The sequence below is a fragment of the Salvelinus sp. IW2-2015 genome, linkage group LG28 (genome assembly GCF_002910315.2).
Source record: "Salvelinus sp. IW2-2015 linkage group LG28, ASM291031v2, whole genome shotgun sequence".
NCBI classification, from domain to species: domain Eukaryota; kingdom Metazoa; phylum Chordata; class Actinopteri; order Salmoniformes; family Salmonidae; genus Salvelinus; species Salvelinus sp. IW2-2015.
The window spans coordinates 24183231-24204610 of NC_036868.1; the positions used below are offsets into that span (position 1 = coordinate 24183231).

General features: G+C 41.5%; 2 protein-coding genes across 6 annotated transcripts; one reads left to right on the forward strand and one right to left on the reverse strand.

The window, feature by feature from the left end:
- Window positions 1-3352: 3352 nt before the first annotated feature.
- Window positions 3353-10496, reverse strand: ints9 (integrator complex subunit 9). Of its 5 annotated transcripts, none has more exons than XM_023973738.2 (16): window positions 10381-10496; window positions 9401-9528; window positions 8901-8961; window positions 8741-8803; window positions 8458-8597; window positions 8062-8148; window positions 7045-7165; window positions 6709-6955; window positions 6336-6516; window positions 6040-6100; window positions 5669-5840; window positions 5309-5433; window positions 4943-5110; window positions 4629-4733; window positions 4361-4498; window positions 3353-3632 (listed from the first exon to the last, which is right to left on the reverse strand). In XM_023973738.2, the coding sequence occupies exons 2-16, from the start codon at window positions 9463-9465 to the stop codon at window positions 3456-3458; spliced, it is 1911 nt and encodes a 636-aa protein (XP_023829506.1). In that variant the 5' UTR covers window positions 9466-9528; window positions 10381-10496; the 3' UTR covers window positions 3353-3455. The 5 variants fall into 5 exon arrangements, with proteins under 5 accessions (XP_023829506.1, XP_023829507.1, XP_023829505.1 ...); XM_023973739.2 differs by having other exon boundaries at window positions 10385-10473; XM_023973737.2 differs by lacking the exon at window positions 10381-10496 and adding an exon at window positions 9874-9967 and having other exon boundaries at window positions 4635-4733.
- Window positions 10497-10878: 382 nt separating this feature from the next.
- LOC111954204 (platelet-activating factor acetylhydrolase) lies at window positions 10879-18864 on the forward strand. The gene is made up of 11 exons (XM_023973741.2): window positions 10879-11017; window positions 11199-11332; window positions 11883-12033; window positions 12239-12332; window positions 13334-13402; window positions 13907-14087; window positions 14318-14431; window positions 14882-14973; window positions 17055-17234; window positions 17735-17883; window positions 18639-18864. The coding sequence occupies exons 1-11, from the start codon at window positions 10894-10896 to the stop codon at window positions 18728-18730; spliced, it is 1380 nt and encodes a 459-aa protein (XP_023829509.2). The 5' UTR covers window positions 10879-10893; the 3' UTR covers window positions 18731-18864.
- The last annotated feature ends 2516 nt before the right edge of the window (window positions 18865-21380 follow it).

Sequence of the window (21380 nt, forward strand, 5' to 3'; positions counted from 1 at the left end):
CTTTTTGGAGAAATGTCCTCTGGTCTGATGAAACAAAAATATAACTGTTTGCCATAATCACCATCGTTATGTTTGGAGGAAAAAGGGGGAGGCTTGCAAGCCGAAGAATACCATCCCAACCATGAAGCACGGGGTGGCAGCATCATGTGGGGGTGCTTTGCTGCAAGAGGGACTGGTGCACTTCACAAAATAGATGGCATCATGAGGCAGGAAAATTGTGGATATATTGAAGCAACATCTCAAGACATCAGTCAGGAAGTTAAAGCTTGGTCGCAAATGGGTCTTCCAAATGGACAATGACCCCAAGCATACTTCCAAAGTTGTGGCAAAATGGCTTAAGGACAACAAAGTCAAGGTATTGGAGTGGCCATCACAAAGCCCTTACCTCAATCCCATAGAAAATTTGTGGGCAAAACTGAAAAAGCGTGTACAAGCAAGGAGCCTAACAATCCTGACTCAGTTACACCAGCTCTGTCAGTAGGAATGGGCAAAATTCACCCAACTTATTGTGGGAAGCTTTGGAAGGCTACCTGAAGTTAATGACCCAAGTTAACAATTTAAAGGCAATGCTACCAAATACTAATTGAGTGTATGTAAATCTGACCCACTGGAATGTGATGAAAGAAATAAACACTGAAATAAATCAAATCAAATTTTATGTCACATACACATGGTTAGCAGATGTTAATGCGAGTGTAGCGAAATGCTTTGCTTCTAGTTCCGACAATGCAGTAATAACCAACAAGTAATCTAACAATTCCACAACTACTACCTTATACACACAAGTGTAAAGGGATAAAGACTATGTACATAAAGATATATGAATGAGTGATGGTACAGAACGGCATAGGCAAAATGCAGTAGATGGTATAGAGTGACAGTATATACATATGAGATGAGTAATGTAGGGTATATAAACATAAAATGGCATAGTTTAAAGTTGCTAGTGATACATGTATTACATAAAGATGGCAAGATGCAGTAGATGATATAGAGTACAGTATATACATATACATATGAGATGAGTAATGTAGGGTATGTAAACATATTAAGTGGCATTGTTTAAAGTGGCTAGTGATAAATTTTTACATAATTTCCATCAATCCCACTATTAAAGTGGCTGGAGTATGTTGGCAGCGCCACTAAAGTTAGTGTGGCTTTAACAGTCTGATGGCCTTGAGATAGAAGCTGTTTTTCAGTCTCTCGGTCCCTGCTTTGATGCACCTGTACTGACCTCGCCTTCTGGATGATAGCGGGGTGAACAGGCAGTGGCTCGGGTGGTTGTTGTCCTTGATGATCTTTATGGCCTCCTGTGACATCGGGTGGTGTAGGTGTCCTGGAGGGCAGGTAGTTTGCCCCCATGATGCGTTGTGCAGACCTCACTACCCTCTGGAGAGCCTTACGGTTGTGGGCGGAGCAGTTGCCGTACCAGGCGGTGATACAGCCCGACAGGATGCTCTCGATTGTGGCATCTGTAGAAGTTTGTGAGTGCTTTTGTGACAAGCCAAATTTCTTCAGCCTCCTGAGGTTGAAGAGGCGCTGCTGCGCCTTCTTCACAACGCTGTCTGTGTGGGTGGACAATTCAGTTTGTCCGTGATGTGTACACCGAGGAGATGAAAACAACTTCTCCACCTTCTCCACTACTGTCCCGTCGATGTGGATAGGGGGGTGCTCCCTCTGCTGTTTCCTGAAGTCCACAATCATCTCCTTTGTTTTTTTGACGTTGAGTGTGAGGTTATTTTCCTGACACCACACTCCGAGGGCCCTCACCTCCCTGTAGGCCGTCTCGTCGTCGTTGGTAATCAAGCCTACCACTGTAGTGTCGTCCGCAAACTTGATGATTGAGTTGGAGGCGTGCATGGCCACGCAGTCGGTGAACAGGGAGTACAGGAGAGGGCTCAGAATGCACCCTTGTGGGGCCCCAGTGTTGAGGATCAGCGGGTGGAGATGTTGTTTACCTACCCTCACCACCTGGGGGCGCCCGTCAGGAAGTCCAGGACCCAGTTGCACTGGGCGGTCGAGACCCAGGGTCTCGAGCTTTGATGATGAGTTTGGAGGGTACTATGTGTTTAAATGCTGAGCTGTAGTCGATGAACAGCATTCTCACATAGGTATTCCTCTTGTCCAGATGGGTTAGGGCAGTGTGCTGCGCAGGTGTTGCGTCGTCTGTGGACCATATTGGGTCGGTAAGCAAATTGGAGTGGGTCTAGGGTGTCAGGTAGGGTGAGGTGATATGGTCCTTAACTAGTCTCTCAAAGCACTTCATGATGACGGAAGTGAGTGCTACGGAGCGTAGTCGTTTAGCTCAGTTACCTTAGCTTTCTTGGGAACAGGAACAATGGTGGCCCTCTTGAAGCATGTCACAAATAAATCACTATTATTCTGACATTTCACATTAAAATAAAGTGGTGATCCTAACTGACCTAAAACAGGGAATTTGTACTAGGATTAAATGTCAGGAATTGTGAAAAACTGAGTTTAAATGTATTTGGCTAAGGTGTATGTAAACGTCTGACTTCAACTGTATTTTGTAACCTAAAAGCTGGTTCTATAGTTTGTTTCCACACTGAGGTTTATCAGCTCAGTCCTGTTAGGGGAACATCAAAATCCTGACAAATAAAATAAACAAACTCTTCTTTTCTAATTGGCCTTACTCCAGTCCCGAGCCAAAACCTGACTACAGATCTCTTCACTGAAAAAATGTGGACTTGGTCATGTCACGAGAGTTTAAGCTATAACAATTATTTTCCMTGTAAATTGTGAAATCTAATCATGCATAATGGAGGGTTGAGCTGTCCKGTCTTAAAGTATTTGGCAGTGATGTACTTTGACTAAATGGAGCCTATCCTAGTATTGTACTCTATCAGCATGATCAACCTGTTTTTCATGACCTCCAAGTGACAGTATTGAGGAATTGCAGTTTATGAAATAAGGAATTCTACCAAATGGCGTCTGTAAAGCACTGTCACACCCTCCTGTGGAATCTGGAGGAATTTTCACTTCCTCCTTGGTGGAGAGAGGACAATTGACTTCTCACTGTTTGTTACTTTACCCTGAAAAGACTTAAATGAAAATGTATTTGCTAGTGAAAACAGGACCCTTCAGAACTGATTCTAATATTGGTCCTGGACATTTGTGTGTGGGATGATTATTTTGAATCAATAAAAGTTACTAACTTTATCCTTAATGTATTTTATAAAAGTACACCCTGCTTACATACAAAACAAACAACAATGACATCACCAGCTGAACAGAGGAGACAAGCCGAGAAAGCGCATGTTTGAGATTGACTACATAGCAGTTGGTGACTAGACGGACTGATCTACCAATTATAATAAGTAGCCATTTAGAATGCCAGATTTGTAGAACAGTCCGTCTGCAGCTGCCAACTGCAATGTAACACTCAAACGCGCACATTGAGGAAAATCGGTGAGGTTGAAGTTAGGGGGTAAAGGTCAGAGTTTCATGAGGAAGCGCAGCACCAGGTCCCTGAGAGCGGTGCGGAGTGGCTCGTTGTCGTCACACACAATGTGTGTCCCGTCCTCCTCCAGCTGGATCAGGGTGTCCTCGGCCTGCAGGTGCAGAATGTGGCCGTCTGCTGTCTCCTCTACCTTGACCTCTGTGATACCGTGCTGGGAAGGAAGAGAAAGGAAGAAGACCGCTGAGCCTAAATGGGTGCATATATGAAGACACCGAAGTGTAAGGCAGAAGCTCTCCTGAGCCAATTGGTAGCTTGGAGGGAGAGCTATCACCATACTGTTTACATGAACCCTGTCTCTTAAGATACGCCGATGCCAAAGGAATAGGGGAAAAGCCATACACATATGTAATCAGTGTCCAACGCTTTGAAGGTGTCCCTCTCACCCAATGAGAGATAAATATATATATATATAAATGGACACATCCACTGATCACGTGACATTATTTATTCTTATGTTTAGACTCAATAGCGCATTGGAGCCAAATTAAGTCGGTTAAGATGGCATCTCATGGCAGAAATAATATGCGCAGTTTGCGCTATTCCAGGAAGTGATGTTGCAGGCTAGCTCAGAGCTGCCCCCTCTCATTGAGTAACTCAAGTTGAAGTCCGACCAGGTTACTGCAGGCTGCCATTAGCAACTAAATTATCCTTATAACCTCTGTGTTCGATTCTAAAATAATCAGTTCAACGACATACATCTGGTGTATTAGAAGCAACTACTGGTACCGTGATTGTCTTTATTTACATGAAGATTGCCATTTTTCCATTCACTATAATGGGGGGGCCCTGTTTTCTGCAACCAATGACTGCAGTACTGCGGTCGGCCTTTAACCTCCATGGCTTCAATAAGAGGGGGCAGTCGTTCTCCCCTGTTCTCACCTTGTGTAGCATGGCTAAGAAGGCTTCCAGGGGTACAGCTCCACTGAGCAGGGGTTTGGGGGCCAGCACTTCTGGGGGTTCCTCTACTACACGCTTCCTCTTCTTACTGGGGGGCAGCGGAGGGGGCTTGGGGACTGGCTGGTAGCACACAGACAAGATAGTTAGTGGTGTAAACATCATAGCTTTGCTGCTGACACTAATGAATTTTCCTTTCTGGGCAATTTACTTATTCAACACATAATTACGCACACACAAAACCTACACTCACACTGACCTGCAGCGTATGCTTGTTATCCTTGGACTGCAGAACTGCGGACACAGTTGCTACAGAGATGCCAGGTTTGATCTCAGAGGGCACTAGGGATTTGGCCAGCTACAGAGGGACGAGAGGTAGGGGTTTAGAGACTGTTAGGGAAAAAAACTAAACAACACCCTAATGTTCCATTTAGTGCACACTACTTTTGGCCAGAAGGGGTTTATATATTGCTAGCCCCGATTTCCAGGCTTCTTCAAAACAGCAGAGTGATGAACGAGACTTAGGAGTATAGAAACGCCAGACAAGTGTGTTGCAACAGGCCCTACCTCTGGCAGCAGCTGGATGCGTTCCCAGCGGCGTCTGAAGGGCAGGCCCAGCACAGAGCAGCGGCGATAGGGCATGGGAGGGGGCTGCAGCTCCAGCATCAAGTCTGAGCGGTGGGACTGGGCTGGTGGGGGCTGGGTGTACTGCTCTGGACACACCACATGGAGAGGCTGGGAGGAAAGGTTATGTGCAAAAAGGTAGAGGAAGAACGTGTCCAAGGTGAAAAAAAGGAACATTGCATTACATTATACATGTATAATTGTGGTTGATTTGAACAAACAGTATCTCCTCACTTTCATTTTGAACTCAACATAGATTCATTCACTTAAAAAAAAAAAAGAGTTCCAGATATTGAGTGAATTGAGTACCTGGACCTCCTTGAGCAGCTTGGAGACCTGGTGGAAGTTGAGGCGAGTGTCAATGGGACAGTACACACACTTCATGGCTAGGGGCTGATACGGGGCTAACGCATCCAGGTAGGAGAAGTCTGGTTCTATGGGAGTAAGAGAACCATTTCAACAGTTAATTTATTAGACCACATATTTTAGGCACCTTGGGACCACGGAATCTGGCGTTTTTGTTTTATATAGTCTACTAATTATATTTCTTATGGACCACAAAGCTTTAGGGGCAGGTCAAGTCTCTTGTGACAGACTAGCTAGCTAGCACAGGATTAGGGACATGGTACCATGGCTGGCAACTTGCCATGTTCTGGTAGTTGTACTCACCAGTGAAGATTATAGTGTTGAGGCTGGATTTGCCCCACAGTTCCATGAAGTGTACCACGTCCCCGAAGCGAAGAGACGGGTGTCCGGTGAACACCACACACGGTTGCCGGAACTCACTGCTGAAGTCGCCATGGATACTGGGGTAGTGCTTCAACTTGTTCGTCTGAATCAGCTGAAACATATATAGACACAAGTGTCAGAGATAGGCCAACATACAGCTATAGCTAAATTGTAAAGAACATTTTGGTTAAAATGTATAAAGTTATGATAGATTGAGTAAGTCAAAGATGCAAATGAAATGCATGGTGCAATGTAATTTCATATGGCAGCAACTCTCTTTAAAACGAATGAATTTAAAGACAGAGCCTTACCTCAGCGTGAGGGAAAGGAGGTTCTGGAAGGTAGACCTTGGACTGCTTATTGTGACAAAGCCTGTTGGATGTGTAGGGAGAGGGGAAAAGACTTATCTCCAGGGGCAAGTTTGCTACCAACAGTCATTTTCTATTTAACCCAGGTTAACCTGTTTTACAGGTTTGTCTTATTGAGATTTATTTTTTTATTTTTTATTACAAGAAAGAAATGGCAAAGTGAAATCTACAGACAGCTCAAAAAGCACTGGTCATAGAATGTGCTAGAAGAATTTGAATTCTATGGCTCTGGAACTCACCACTCTGCGAAGATCTGTGAGAACTCCAGAGAGCTGTTGGCGACGGGAGAGATGAAGTAGAAGGGGGTGGAGCCAAGATTGGCATTCTCTATGAACTGGTAAAGACACTCCAGGAGATCATAGATCACCCCCGAGGAATAGCATGGCACCAGCACGTTGCCACCCGCACGGATCGTCATGGCTACAAGCACAACAGACAGTTTGGTCCGACACAACGTCATAGGTCAACCTGTAGCTAGCTTTCTGTGTACATGTCTAAAATCAAAGATTAGCTAATTGTACTGTTGATGGAGCAATGGGCACTGATGAAAGCCAATGACCATAGGAGTTGGCAAGACAGTACAAACAGACCTGGGAACAGGACACCACATACCTAGGTTACTGCAGAAGTCCCCTAGCATGCCATCTGGGTTGGCGGTTGGCATCTGTGTGAGGCCCGTCAGAATCAGAACGTCACTGTTCTTTAGGGAGCTCTGATCCATGGGCTGTGGATGTGTGGTGAGGAGGGAGGAGCCAGAGACGTATGAAACCTTCTCATAATGTGATTGGATGATCCAGTTAGAGCTACCCAATGAGTAACCAGAGCTCAGGGGAGTGACCTGCACGGCGCCAAACAGCTCCTGGAGAGAGAAATTATAAAAGTTAGCTTAAGTTATTACGTGAATTAGTGTGTGTGTTTGAATTATAGTGCACAAGACGGATCTCTTACCACTTTCTGCGAGTAGCCCACGAGCTGCACCTTGCTGAGAGCAGAGTTGACATCCTGCATACTGTAGCATCTCTTCCAAGTCGACACTTCAACAGCATCCTTCAGCGGGCCAGGGAGCAGCCTAAACAGACATTCAGTCTCTATATCAAGGGTCTTTAATCTTTTCTTGCCCAGGGACCCCCATCATCTTAGCAAATAAGGGCAAGTAATCAACATTTTAAAATGAATAGATTTGGTAGATAGTTTCATTATTTTGACCTCCCCACATTATAATTAGAAGAAATGTAAACTCTAACATACCTTTCTAGCTAACAGGCTAACTCCAAACTAGAGAAGTACATTTCCTGAAGAAAATTTGTTTTTGCTAGGTTTTTWAAAAAGTATTTATGATATTGAAATAAGTTGTGTAGTGGTAGTGACTGCTTAAGTAATGGTAGGGACTGGTTATTCCTGGAAAAGTTGTTAGATGGAGAAATGTATTGACTGACTGACTGGCTAATTGATTGGATAGGATAGCCTGAACATGTGAAAGCTGGTTTGGTGTCTCTAGCTTGAACGGTTTAAAATGTAATGGCTAAACTCGTCAAATGTGAGCATGTCATTTATTTTAGAATGCATTGTTTTGAATTATAATGATAATGACAACACTGGCGCGTTGTCCGCTTTGACACCTCGCTCATTTAGAACGCTTCTCTATTTTTGCGTTCTATCGATGGCGCTGTATCACACAAAACAAAAAAAGGTCATTATTCACCCCTTTCAAGCTCATTTGAATTGGAAGAGGTAGCTATGGGTTGAGGCTTTACCATGCATGCTAAATTAGACCAATTCATCCACTTAAGGAAACACAACATTGCTATCAGCAAAGATGATTGAAGAATTGGCCTATCCTGCTAGTGTAACCGGTGTCATGAAAAGAGTGTGCTCTCAGTTTATGAATTACATGTATATCATAAATTGACATATCCTAAACTAATACATGGAGGGCATTGGTCAGGCCTGTCACCAAGCCCATACCTTTGTATTTCCTTATACTTCCAGCAGGTAGCAGACTGGGCCTTGGGAACTCTCTCCATGAAGTTTACCAGCTCCTCCATCAGAAGTCTGAGGGCAGATAGGTAGAATCAGCTGGTGATATCCAAGATCCCCTTGACATTTTTTCTGGAATGTTGCCATTCTAATGATTCTAGAATGTGATTCTTAAAAGTGAATTGCTAGAATCACATTCTAGAATCACTCAATTTTTCTGCAATGTTGCCAACAAGTCTTTACATTCCCTGTGTTGCCAATCCTAGTGATTCTAGAATGTGATTCTAGAATGTGATTTGCCATTTTTCTGAAATTGTTGCCAATTCTAGAATGTGATTCTAGAATGTGACAGATGAATCTAGTCACGGCAGTCACCCTCCCTACCTGCCGATCTGCAGCGTTGGTTCTGTGGCGTACACAGTCCCAGTGAAGCCTGTGTGCTCGGTGATGTAAGGCAGGGCCATCATACAGTGGTAGTTGGAGATCAGGATGACATCTATGGTGGACAGGTCCAACAGCTCTTTCTGAGTGAGGAAGATGGACAAAGACACGATAAGTAAGACTACCACATTAACATGGGATGATGTTACCCACAGTGAATTATGAAGTGCCCAGGATAATTTTATTTACAGGTTGAAGGTCTGAATTATATCCAGGTTTACATTACCTCAGGGAGACAGAACTCTGGCTGTGAGTCTACAAAGACACGACCTGCACACTCTTTCAGCTCCTGAAGGTAAACATGTGTGGAGAAATGTTGGTCAACTCAAATTATGAATAAATCCATAGTAGATGAAATAGGCATGAAACAAAATGTGACCTCATACCTTCTCAAGGTTTATTGTGCCATCTTTAGACACCCATCCAGGGAGCTTGGAAAGCCTTGGGCTGGAAAAGAGAGAGGGTACTCTATCATCACGGCATGGCAGATGTAGGGGCAAATATGGCTTAATGGTAAATGTCCTTGTAATGTTAACCTMAGGGATTATTTTGGAGGGGAAGATGTAGCCTCGTTGAGAACCAGGCTTCCATAAATGGGAGTCGTGACAACAACGTGGTTTTCGAGGTATGCAACGCAAGACCACCCCAATGCTAACTGCTTTGTGGCCGATGTACAGCAGCACTGTTGTGAACCGCAGGCGGCTGCTGAGAGGACGGTTCATAATAATGTCCGGAACGTAGAGAATAGACATGAACATAARCCATATGTTTGATGTATGTATTTGATACCATTCCACTAACTCCACTCCAGCTATTAGCACAAGCCCATTCTCCCAAATGAAGGTGCCACCAGCCTCCTGTGTTGTGAACATCACTTTAGTCTCACCTGTGCACCAGAGGCAGTGGTAGAAACTGCAGGACAGAGGTAGTGTCCAGCCCACAGTCCAACATKATGGTGGTGGATTTGAATTTGAGGACATTGCAAGGCAGGGTGGGGTGACCTGACAGACAGTACTGAAAGAAAGAGATGCTACGCACGTTATCTYTGAACAGGCATGATAGCTAAGTTAGCTAGAACAACAACAATAGCAACTTGCATAGCAAATGCAAAAGAAAAACGGTCTTGTCAATAATTGGTTGCTGGCTTGTCAGTGTTCAAAAACGTGTAAATGTGTGATAACTAATTGCAGTACGTTAACTGTAAGCAAGGTAACGTTAACATGCTAGTCATGGCAAACAAAAAGAGCTACCGGTAATTGGCTAACCAGCTAGCCTAGCCAAGTAGCCATATCAACTGCATTAGCATACAAAATATAGTGCATGTTAATGGTAAATTCTCCTCATGTTGGATCAACTCACCAACTTCATCTTTATCGATTATAATGTAGACAAATGAAGTCTATCTAAAGCATTGTGGACAATTCTTACTTTTGGACTACCGCTTTGTTGAAAACACAAATTGTTGAATTTACCACCCCCTACAGTTGTGGAGTACCAAGTGTCCTTGCATGAAAGAGTTCCTCATTGACCTGTACACTATTTGGAGATAGTGGCTATGCATATTCATGCCATGAGGCTAGTAGCGTAGCATCTCTCTCCATTGAATACAGACGGTTGACGTCTACAACCCTCATTCAATATTMAAAAATTGATTACAATAATGAGATGTATCCACCAATCCAAAGAAATAACAGGCGGAAGCTAAACAGCCCGCCGTGCCGCTTTGTAGTCAATGACTCCCATTGTTWGGGGAGAGACATGTATTTTGACAGTATATCCATAATCTTTGGATAAACGCGAAATTAGTTAGCTAACGTTACATTAATTCCATGATGGAACGCAAATAATCTCAAACAGATTGCCTACCTACACACACATATTACTACATAGAAGCCATGCAGAGAGAGACGCCAAGACCGTGCCCTGTAGCTGTCAGTCTGTAGATAGCAAATGCTAACATTAAACAACTATCTACGTCAGTCGGTGGACCACTTTTAATAACAGATAGAACAAAGAGACAGATATTTCGCTTGATGTAAAATGTGAAGCATCCGCTTGGCGTTTCCACTCACTACTAAATATGGTAGGGTAATGGCGTGCAGTTGGAAAATATGGAACGAGATGTATTTTGACCGAAATTCGGCAAATTTTCTCATCGATGAAACATTTGATCTCAATACAGTTTTCTGTTTCCAAAACTAAAATCTGTTACGAAAAGAATGGACTAGGATTTGTAGACTTTAGCCTTTGCAAAAAGAAAATTGTAATCGAGTTATTGCGCACGCGCACTTCAGAGTAGGCGTTACCTAACGGACATATGCAGATCTTTGCTAGAAACGCCAATAGGATCTCGCAGGCTCGTGCTTGGCTCTGCCCACTATGACTCATTTGTTCACATTGGAAACGACAGGCGGTGGCCTGTCTTGGTTTACTTATAAAATTTTTGACTTCATTGTCCCAACCAATGTTCCCGATTTGTTCCCAACGAAAAACTGCTGCAACGGTAGCTATATCTAACTAACTTTATCAGCTACTAGCCAACCTAGTAACTGAGGTCGATTTAGCTAATGATGGACTCTTATAGCTTCGATGCAACCAATAGTTTTTACATTGTCCTAACTCTCTTGGTTGCAACAAAGCTAACTGACTCGGTGACATTCTAATGTGTTTACTTCCTTTGACAGATCTGAGGTGCAAGTTGAGTCTATTCGCAGGAATGGGAAATTCAAACTCCTGTAGTAACAATCTAGGGATCCCCCCAGCAAAAGGGCCCAATGCCGTGGGATGTTCAGATTTCATGATGGATCACTCTGTAAAGGTAATCAGTGTTGTTTTCATTTTCCTAAATGCAAAACTAACTGGTAACAACAACTGAAGCTGTCAGTCTGGTCTCATAGACTAGACGTAACATAGTAAACGTAAATCCGTGAGACTGAAATTAGTATGACATGTTAACTTTGGTATGGTTACATAAGATACAAGGTTACTAAATAAGGCATTAAGGTAAAAACGAAAGGGGGGTGGATGGTTTCTTGTTTGATTCTTATCATGTACAACTTTAGCATTTTAGCTAATTAGCAACTTTTCTACTTCTTTTTGGATTTGGAATTCGTAACATATCATACGTTTGTACAGTCGTAACTTATTGTACATTTTGGAAATTCCTAACATTGTATTAATTTAATTTGGAACTTTGTACAAATTGCAATTCATAACATATACGAAATGGATGATGGAAATCTACAAATTAATACAGACTATATGAAACATCATACCAAATTAGTGATCATACTAAATGGAGTGTCTCGGATTCACCTACAGAATAATAGGAAATGTTCTGAGACCATGCTGAAACTGTCTGTCACTAGGGTACCTTCTTTCGGCTATACTATCCATGTGTAGCACACGAGGATGCTGAAAAACCAGACTGGATCCCAAGCAAAGAATATTTCTATGGGCTTGCAGACTTCATGAATATCAACAGAGGCCTGAGTGAACTGATTTTTAATTACTTCTTTGGTAAATATATTTACTCTATGATAAATTACCATTTAGTTTATTTTAGCTATAGTGATCCTGGAACATATCGTACAACTCATGTAGGCTAGATCTACCATGTTTTATGCAGTACCATGTTTTATGCAGTGTAAAGTATGTTATTCGATCACTCACAAACTGTATTTGAGTTGTTATAACATGTTTTTTTGTTGTTTTTTTTGTAAAGGATCTTTTAAGATACCTGCTGCCATGAATGCCCCATATAAACAGAATGGGAAGTGTCCAGTAGTTGTCTTCTCTCATGGACTTGGAGCTTTCAGGTACAGAGAGAAGTTACCATTTAATTGTTCACATTACATGTACAGTGCCTTCAGAAAGTATTCTCACCCCTTGACTGTATCCACATTTTATTGTGTTACACAGTGGTGTAAAGTACTGAAGAAAAAATACTTTAAGGTACTACTTCAGTAGTTTTTTGGGGTATCTGTACTTTACTATTTATATTTTTGACAACTTTTACTTACACTTCCTAAAGAAAATATTGTACTTTTTACTCCATACATTTTCCCTGACAACCCAAAGTACTTGTTTATATTTTGAATGCTTAGCAGGACAGGGAAATTGCGATATTGACACACTATTCAAGAGAACACGTGGTCATCCCCACTGCCTCTGATCTGGCAGACTCACTTAACACAAATGCATATTTTGTAAATAATGTCTGAGTGGTGGAGTGTGCCCCTGGCTATCTGTACATTTTAAAAACAAGAAAATGGTGCCGTCTGCTTTGCTTAATATAAGGAATTTGAAATTATTTATACTTGTATTTCTACTTTTGATACTTAATTATATTTGAGCAATTACATTTAATTTTGATACTTAATATTGCCGAAATAGTATATTTTAAACCAAATACTTTTAGACTTTTACTCAAGTACTATTTTACTGTGTGACCTTCACTTTTACTTGAGTAACTTTTTATTAGGGTATCTATACTTTTACTCGAGTATAACAATTGGGTATTTTTCCCACCACTGGTGTTACAGCCTGAATTTAAAATTGATTTAAATTGAGATTGTGTCACTGGTCTACACACAATACTCCATAATGTCAAAGTGGACTTAAAAATGAAAAGCTGAAATGTCTTGAGTCAATAAGTATTGCCCCCTTTTGTTACCGACTTGTCCAGTTTAATGCCACTCTGTAACACAACAAAATGTGGAAAAAGTCAAGGGGTGTGAATACTTTCTATAGGCACTGTACATTCTCCACATTATCTTATAAGGACATTATTTTATGCCTTTTGTCTTTTCCCCCCCAGAACTTTATATTCAGCCATATGCGCAGAACTGGCCTCACAGGGCTTCATAGTAGCAGCAGTGGAACACAGGTAATCCACATGCTCTTTACACACACTCTCTCCCATTCTCTACACACGCTGTACACAGTCTGTCCACTTCATTCATGAAAAGAGACTTTGAAAAGCGCTCCCGAATCCAATGGACAGAGGAAGGGATGCTCCAGTCTATATTACATTTACTTAAGCTAACAATGACAGAGGACTCTCCATAAATACACAGACCGTCTCCCCCACATAGGCTACAGGCATGAGCGGCCTGGCTGTTTATCTCAGGGTGGGAGTGGGAAGGATATGCAGACAATGGTACAAATTAGGTCATCACATTTCTATCCGTATGGACTGCTGGGACTATATGGATAACATAATGGCTGTTCTATGGCCTAACCCCATCTGTTATGGCCTAAAGCCCACCACACTATACAGGTTAAGCTTTCTGCTGTGAACTTCAGTGTAATTTTTCACATGCCAGCGTTTTTTTAACATGTCAGTATTTGTGCCGCTGAAAGATATTTCTTATTCGTTGTTTTACTCTAGGGATGAATCTGCCGCTGCCACATTCTTCTACCATGGAAAGACTGAAGAGCCCGAGGAGAAACAAGAGGAGTCTCCGCCACTTAAACCCAACCCTGAGGCCCCAGAGAACCTGGTAGAGGAATGGATGTACTACAGATCTCTGAAACCAGGCGAGAGTGAATTCCCCCTCAGGAATAAACAGGTACACATAGTAATATACAGAAATGAATATGTCACACACAATGTAATGTGTAGATTTCGTTATCATCTTGTTTGATCCATTCCTCAGTACCCTACATTTTGAGTGATACATTTGACTTACGAATGTAATACCACTACTGCCGTAACATTGAGGAATATTGTATTTCTCCACATTTGCATTGCCTCCTGTTAGGAAGACAAATGACATTTTGAAATTGACTGTCTTTCTAGGTGAAACAGAGAGCCGATGAATGCATAAAGGCTTTGGATATACTCATCCAAATCAACTCGGGCAAGAAGGTGGAGAACGTGCTCGGGACAGASTTTGACTGGATGACTTTGGCGGTGACTATTTTATGTCTGAAATGGAACAATCAGCGACCAGCAACTCTTTAACCTTTTGTGTTCTCTGCTGTTGTGAATGGCTAAATACACTGCCTTTAGATAACGCTCAGCTTATTCACGACACACCAAGTTAAACTCTTTATAACCCCCTTTTTTTTGTAGAAGAAACAAAATAAGCAAGGCCACCTGTTTTCATCAGTTAAATTATAGATTTTAAAGGGATATTCTTCCACCTAACAGTTTTTGATAGCTGTTTTGACATTCCTCCACATTGGATAATAAACGGGCCTTAAGAGTTGTGCATGAACTATCGATTAGTATTCMGGTAACTTGTGTAAAAACTTGTAGTACGATTACTTGTCTTCTGTTTGAATCATACCCTGGCATTTCAATCATATCCTATGATCCTGGTAATGAATGACATCACCCTGTATCTTCCCTTTTTCCCAGAACTCTATGGACTTGTGCCGGATAGCAGTGATGGGCCATTCTTTCGGTGGAGCAACAGTGATCGAAGCACTCAGTAAAGAGATCAACTTCAAGTAAGAGCTATCCTTCTCAATTTAGTCACATTTAAACAGTCGTTTCAGTTTTCAAATGTAGATTACGTTTCTCTCTCGACAAGTCTAATCAAAATTAATCAAGTGGCACATTTAAGATCTGGTTTCGATTGTTGGCTGGAACGTGGTGCTTTAACACCAGAGTTGTGAGTTTGATTCCCCCATGGTTCCATATTGTAAACTGAAAATATAGTGTCACTTTGGATAGACATGCCTACTAAATCAGTGTTTCTCAGTGTGATGTTGCAGACCAGTCCTTTAGATGGTTGGCTTATACCAATAAGTCTGTTTTTCAAGTGCTGTGTGTTTTAAATATATTTCTGCACTATGAGGTTGGAATRATACTGTGAACTTGTGAAAATKATGCTCTTTTAGTGTTGAGCTGTTTGAAAAGACTACCTGAAATATCAGCCTGTTTTGATGGGATGGAGTTTTGGCCTGCTGACATCACCAGGCGGTATATTAGTTAAATGACCAATAAGAAAGAAAGGGTTCCAACCTTTTCTGMCAATAACAKCCAGTTTTCAGTTTCCCACTCAGTCCTAGWTAAATTCTTGCTTGAGAAATTGGTYTTTGCTGAGAAGCAATTTGTTTCTTTTTTACCATTTTYTTTATTTTAAACAATCAAAGCAAGGTACTTAATTGTTACCCAGAAATGATTTGGTATTGAGATTAAAACAGCTGCATTGGACCGTTACCCTAACACCTAGCGACCTTGTCAAGAGGTTCGGATCTCTTGGCTACCCCCCAAACTCACAATAATATTATTTGTACACTGAAAAAAAATAAACGCAACATGCAACAATTTCAAAGATTTTACTGAGTTACAGTTCAATTAAAATAAATTCATTAGGCCCTAATCTGGATTTCACATGACTGGGAATACAACTTTGCATCTGTTGGTCACAGATCCCTTTAAAAAAAAAGAAATGCAGCGTGACACATATCCTTTGCATAAAGTTGTTGATTGTGGCCTGTGGAATGTTGTCCCACTCCTCTTCCATGCCTGTGCGAATTTGCTGGATATTGGCGGGAACTGGAACACGCTGTTGTATACATCGATCCAGAGCATCCCAAACMTGCTCAATGGGTAACATGTCTGGTGAGTATGCAGGCCATGGAAGAACTGGGACATTTTCAGCTTCCAATAATTGGGTGTAGATCCTTGCGACATGGAGCCGCCGTACATTATCATGCTGAAACATGCGGTGATGGCGGCGGATGAAAGGCATAACAGTCGGCTTCAATCTCAACATGGTATCTCTGTGCATTCAAAATTGCCATGGATAAAATGCAATTGTGTTTGTTGTCCGTAGCTTATGCCGGCCCATACCATAACCCCACCGCCACCATGGGGCACTCTGTTCACAAGTTGACATCGGCAAACCGTTCGCCCACAGAAGATGAGCATTTGCCCACAGAAGTTTGTTACGACGCCAAACTGCAATCAGGTCAAGACCCTGGTTAGGACGACAAGCATGCAGATGAGCTTCCCTGATATGGTTTCTGACAGTTAGTGCAGAAATTCTTTGGTTGTGCAAACCTACAGTTTCATCAGCTGTCCGGGTTGCTGGTCTCAGACGATCCCGCAGTTGAAGAAGCCGGATGTGGAGGTTCTGGGCTGGCGTGGTTGCACGTTGTCTGCGGTTCTCAAAAATTAGGTTGGATGGCTTGTGGTAGAGAAATTAACATTCAATTTTCTAGGAACAGCTCTGGTGGACATTCCTAGTCTACATGCCAATTGCACGCTCTCTCAAAACTTGTTGCGTTGTGTAATAAAACTGCACATTTTAGAGTGGAGTTGTCTCCAGCACAAGGTGCACCTGTGTAATTATCATGCTGTTTTATCAGCTTCTTGATAATCCATCCACTTGWCAGGCGTGACATATCTTGGCAAAGCAGAAATGCTCACTAACGGGTATGTAAACAAATTTTATGGGGAAAAAATTTAGAGAAAGTGTTTTGTGCGTATGTTACATTTCTGGGATCTTTTATTTTAGCTCATGAAAACAACACTTTACGTTCATATTTTTGTACAGTGTAAATGCTATTGATCTCCTCAGGTGTGGCATTGCCCTGGACGCGTGGATGTTACCCCTGGACGAGGAGATCTACGTCAGGGTAAAGCAGCCCATCTTCTTCATCAACTCTGAGAAGTTCCAGTGGGCCGAGAACATCATGCAAATGAGGAAACTGGTCCCACCTGGCTCCTCCTCCACACAGAGGAAAATGGTCACCATTAAGTACGGAAAGAGTATACATTCATTGTGTCTGAGATGACAATGTGAACGATTCGTTTTGTTTTCCACACCGATTTGGTTTAGCTGATCTGTGCACAAAAGACCAAACAAAACAAACGCCATCTCTGAATYAACTCTGGTCTGCTGTCATTTATCTCGTGTCTGGCACTTACAAAACCACTTCCTTAATTGAAACCAGCCTATCAGTGCAAAAAAAAACTCTGAGTTGTATATCCTCCTCAAAGGAGGAACTTCTTTTCACAGTCCAACTTCACAGTTCACAATCCAAGAACACACAATTGCCTCTGTGAGAAGCACATCGATGACATTTGTGTTGTCCTTTTTGCTTCTGTGTCTGACCCTGGCTTTGGACTCTGCAGGGTCTGTGTGTGTGTGCGTGCATTTGTTTTTCAGGGAGTTGGGTTAATCGAAAATACATTTCTGTGATCTGAAAATAATAATGGCCACTCAAGTATTCTTCTTCTTCTATTCTCCCACCACAGGGGAACGGTTCACCAGAGCTTCCCAGACTTCACCTTCCTGACAGGCAATTGGATCGGGAAGATCCTGAAGCTGAAAGGAGAAATCAACCCTCAGGTTGCCATCGATCTCTGTAATAAAGCATCGCTAGCATTCCTGCAGCGACATCTAGGTAAGGATCTGTATGGTGTTCATTTGATTTGTAAAGGAGGGTTGCTTCAACAGGTGCCTGGAAACCAGATGTTGAATTGCATTCTCCGTTGGGCAGAAATTAGCGTTTGAAGCAGGAAAGTTTCCTCTCACGACCTCTACAAGCTAGACTGTTTAATGAAATGGTATTTTAACGTACTTTACCGCTTGGTCCATTTGGTGGTATGAATGTGATGCAATATATTCAAAGTATAATTACATCAATTTTCAAACCGCTGGTAGTGCTTTCAGATTTCTATCACCTGAAGCATGCGCACAATATAAAATACATACGACACACATATATGAACTTGCCGAGTTCATGCACGTGTTTACATGGTTCTCGCATGATTCAGGTGATGGAATTCTGAAAGCACAACCAGCGCTTTGAAAAGTTGACGCAATTATAATTTCCTGTGGATGTCTCGCATTCCTACTGCCAAAAGGACCAACCGCACAGACAACTGGTAAAGTACGTTAAAATATAATTGTATTCAAAATTCTGGCTTGTAGAGGTCGTGAGAGGAAACTTTCCTGATTCAAACTCTCATTTTTGCCCGACAGAAATCAATTACAGGTTTCCAGGCCGCTTCAACAGGTGCATCAGACATGTTCAAATGTCATTCTGTGTACGGGAGATCCTTTCCTTCTGAAAGTTTTTCCATTTAATAAAACAGGAAGCAGAGTCATATCTTTGTGTGGATAATGTGTCAATTGTGTTTTGTCTTTGTTTTGCAGGTATGGATAAAGACTTCAATCAATGGGACCATCTAATAGAGGGCAAGGACAACAACCTCATTCCAGGCACCAATGTCAAAGAACTACCTTAGTTCAATTCCATCTAAACTATGCACTTTACACAGTGGGATGTTTGATTTCCAGACAATACCACTAGCTGAACTCAAGGAGCCAGTATTTGTTGCACTGAGCTTTGAAATTGTTTAATCATAGACAAAATGTAAAATAGATGCAAAGCAATTTCTACTACAGGCTATCTTAACCAGTACCTAATTATGATCACTTGGCGAGGGTGCATTTCTCCAACTATTGAGAAACTGCTTTTTTGGTTTCATAGTATCTATATAGAGCAGCTAAGAACACAATCTGCTGTACTCAGTATATTTTACATGAACAAAGTTATGGTTGCAGTGTGCTATGTGATTATACACCTGTATGGGATATTATTCAAGAGTACGGTTTAGAAATTGTTTGGGATCAAGGAGCCTTAATATAGTTTCAAGATTCCATTTTATAACCCCTAGATGGTTAATGTGATTACGACTTTGATTTATTATTTGGTGTTTATTTAGCATGATTGCACAGATTACAGATTGAGATCATGTAGCGTAGATACAACAAGAATCGACTAAATTGATTACACTTAGCTCACAAAGGATGAGACGTTTCTTGATTCCTTTGAATCAGATCCATAAATGTGTCGTGTGCCTTAACCTACAGCAGCCTACCTGTGTCCTTCCACCTGGGTTGTATTTGTTAGTCGCCAAACGGAAAACTCACTAACACAACCTGAACTTGCCAATGAGAAACGCTCCTTTTCCGTTTTCTGTTGCAAAACTTTCAGTAGTGTGCCCTAATGCAGTTTCTCAACTCCTCGGGTTACCCCCAACAGCGCATATTATTGTTGTAGCCCCAGACAAACTGATTCTACTCAGAGGGCTTGATGAGTAGTTGACAAGTTGAATCACGTGTGCTTGTCTGGGCCTCAACAATGTGTGCTGTTTGGGGTATTGGAGGACTGGAGTTGGGAAACACTGCCCTAATAAATACAACCCTGGAACACTCAAATGTAACAGCTTATTTTCTATCCTTCATTTCCATGATTTTCATTTCTACACTACTGTAATCCAATGCATCTAATTTGTATACAACTATAAATGGATACTGTGAACATCGAGTATTTGTGTCCTTGATCAGTGACAATTGTGGTGATAAATATGATCATAAGGTCCTATGTGAAGATTATGAACCATCACTTTCTAGTAATGTTCTGGAATGTCATAGAATGCAAGCTACATCTGTGGAGGACAATGTAGATGTGGTGGTATGAGAAGACCATAGCAGCTGCTGTAAAGACAAAGGAAGTGCAAGATTGTGTAAACAAAACAAAAACATTCTCATCTCACTGCACATTCACACTTTTTTTTTTACAGGAACAACTATTTTGTGACTTTGTTGAATTYAATTCTAAGGCTTTCACATTGAAATGTCTGATTTTCTAACTTCAACAATAATGGAATATGTAAATCTAGTGCTTTATTTTTGAAACACTGGCAAAATTACAAAAAATAAACATTACAAGAACATTTTGAATTTATCAATCTTGCGGTGTTCCATAAATGCACTAGACTGGTACAAAAGCCCTGGATGAAAGAGTTCTGCTTAGAACTACTGAAACAAATGTCAACAACCATCCTAAAATCGTGTTGATATTTTACAGAATGTCCATAGCACCAAATAGTTGAGAAAAATTGACAATCCCCAAGGCATTTCTGATCAGCAGCCAAATAGCTAACTTGAGCCAAATGAGGTGAAGTCTGATTGTCATGATCACATACCGAAACAATCTTCTTTAGTACAGAGTAGATCCTCCTATAATGGAATAGAACATTATTAGTGTCATTCAAAGTTTGATTCTTGTTTAAAAAAAAAAAAAGATATGTAAGATGCAACTCTACTAGTCGAAGAGTTCTGTTACCTTGTCCTGTGTGGAAGCACTGGATGTAACCTCCACATTGGTTACCTCTTGAGTCTCAGCTCCCTGTTCTCTGGACCCTGCAACATTTACATTGTCATCAATACGTACACAGAAATAGAACAGCCTGAAATGTACCCAAAGGTTTCATATTCTCACTAGATGTATATGCAGACATTCTATGAATCCGTAAGATGTCATCATATACCTAAACAGTCTTCATTAGGACGAGATGTTGATTCCCCAGGTAGATCATCCTATAAATGAACAGAACATCACAAGTGTTCCAGTCAATGAGCATATCTTTATACAACAACTCCCTCTCTAGATTACTACTTCAAATGTCCTTACCTTGTCCTGTGGGACTTGATACAACCTCTGCATAGGTAGCTTTCTTCATCTCAGCCCATGGTCTGTAGACACAACTGTAAAAGGGTATTTACAACGATCATTGAAATCAACAAACAATATGAGTGCATTTGTCCCTGTATGGATTTGGCTGACACCAGTCCAATCAGCTGTGATTACATAACTATACAGTCTTGGATGAGACGTATAGTCACTCCAAGACATGAGGTGTCTTCCTCAAGCACGGCATCATCCTAAAATGGAACAGAGCATTTTGAGAATTCATAGTTGAGTTTGATGAAGACAAAGTGAATGGCACTCGTTACAACCAAACTCTTACCTTGTCTGTGTGGGAGCACTTGACACAACCTCCGCATCAGTGCTGGTTGGATATCAACTAGCTGTTCTGTGAGCACGTC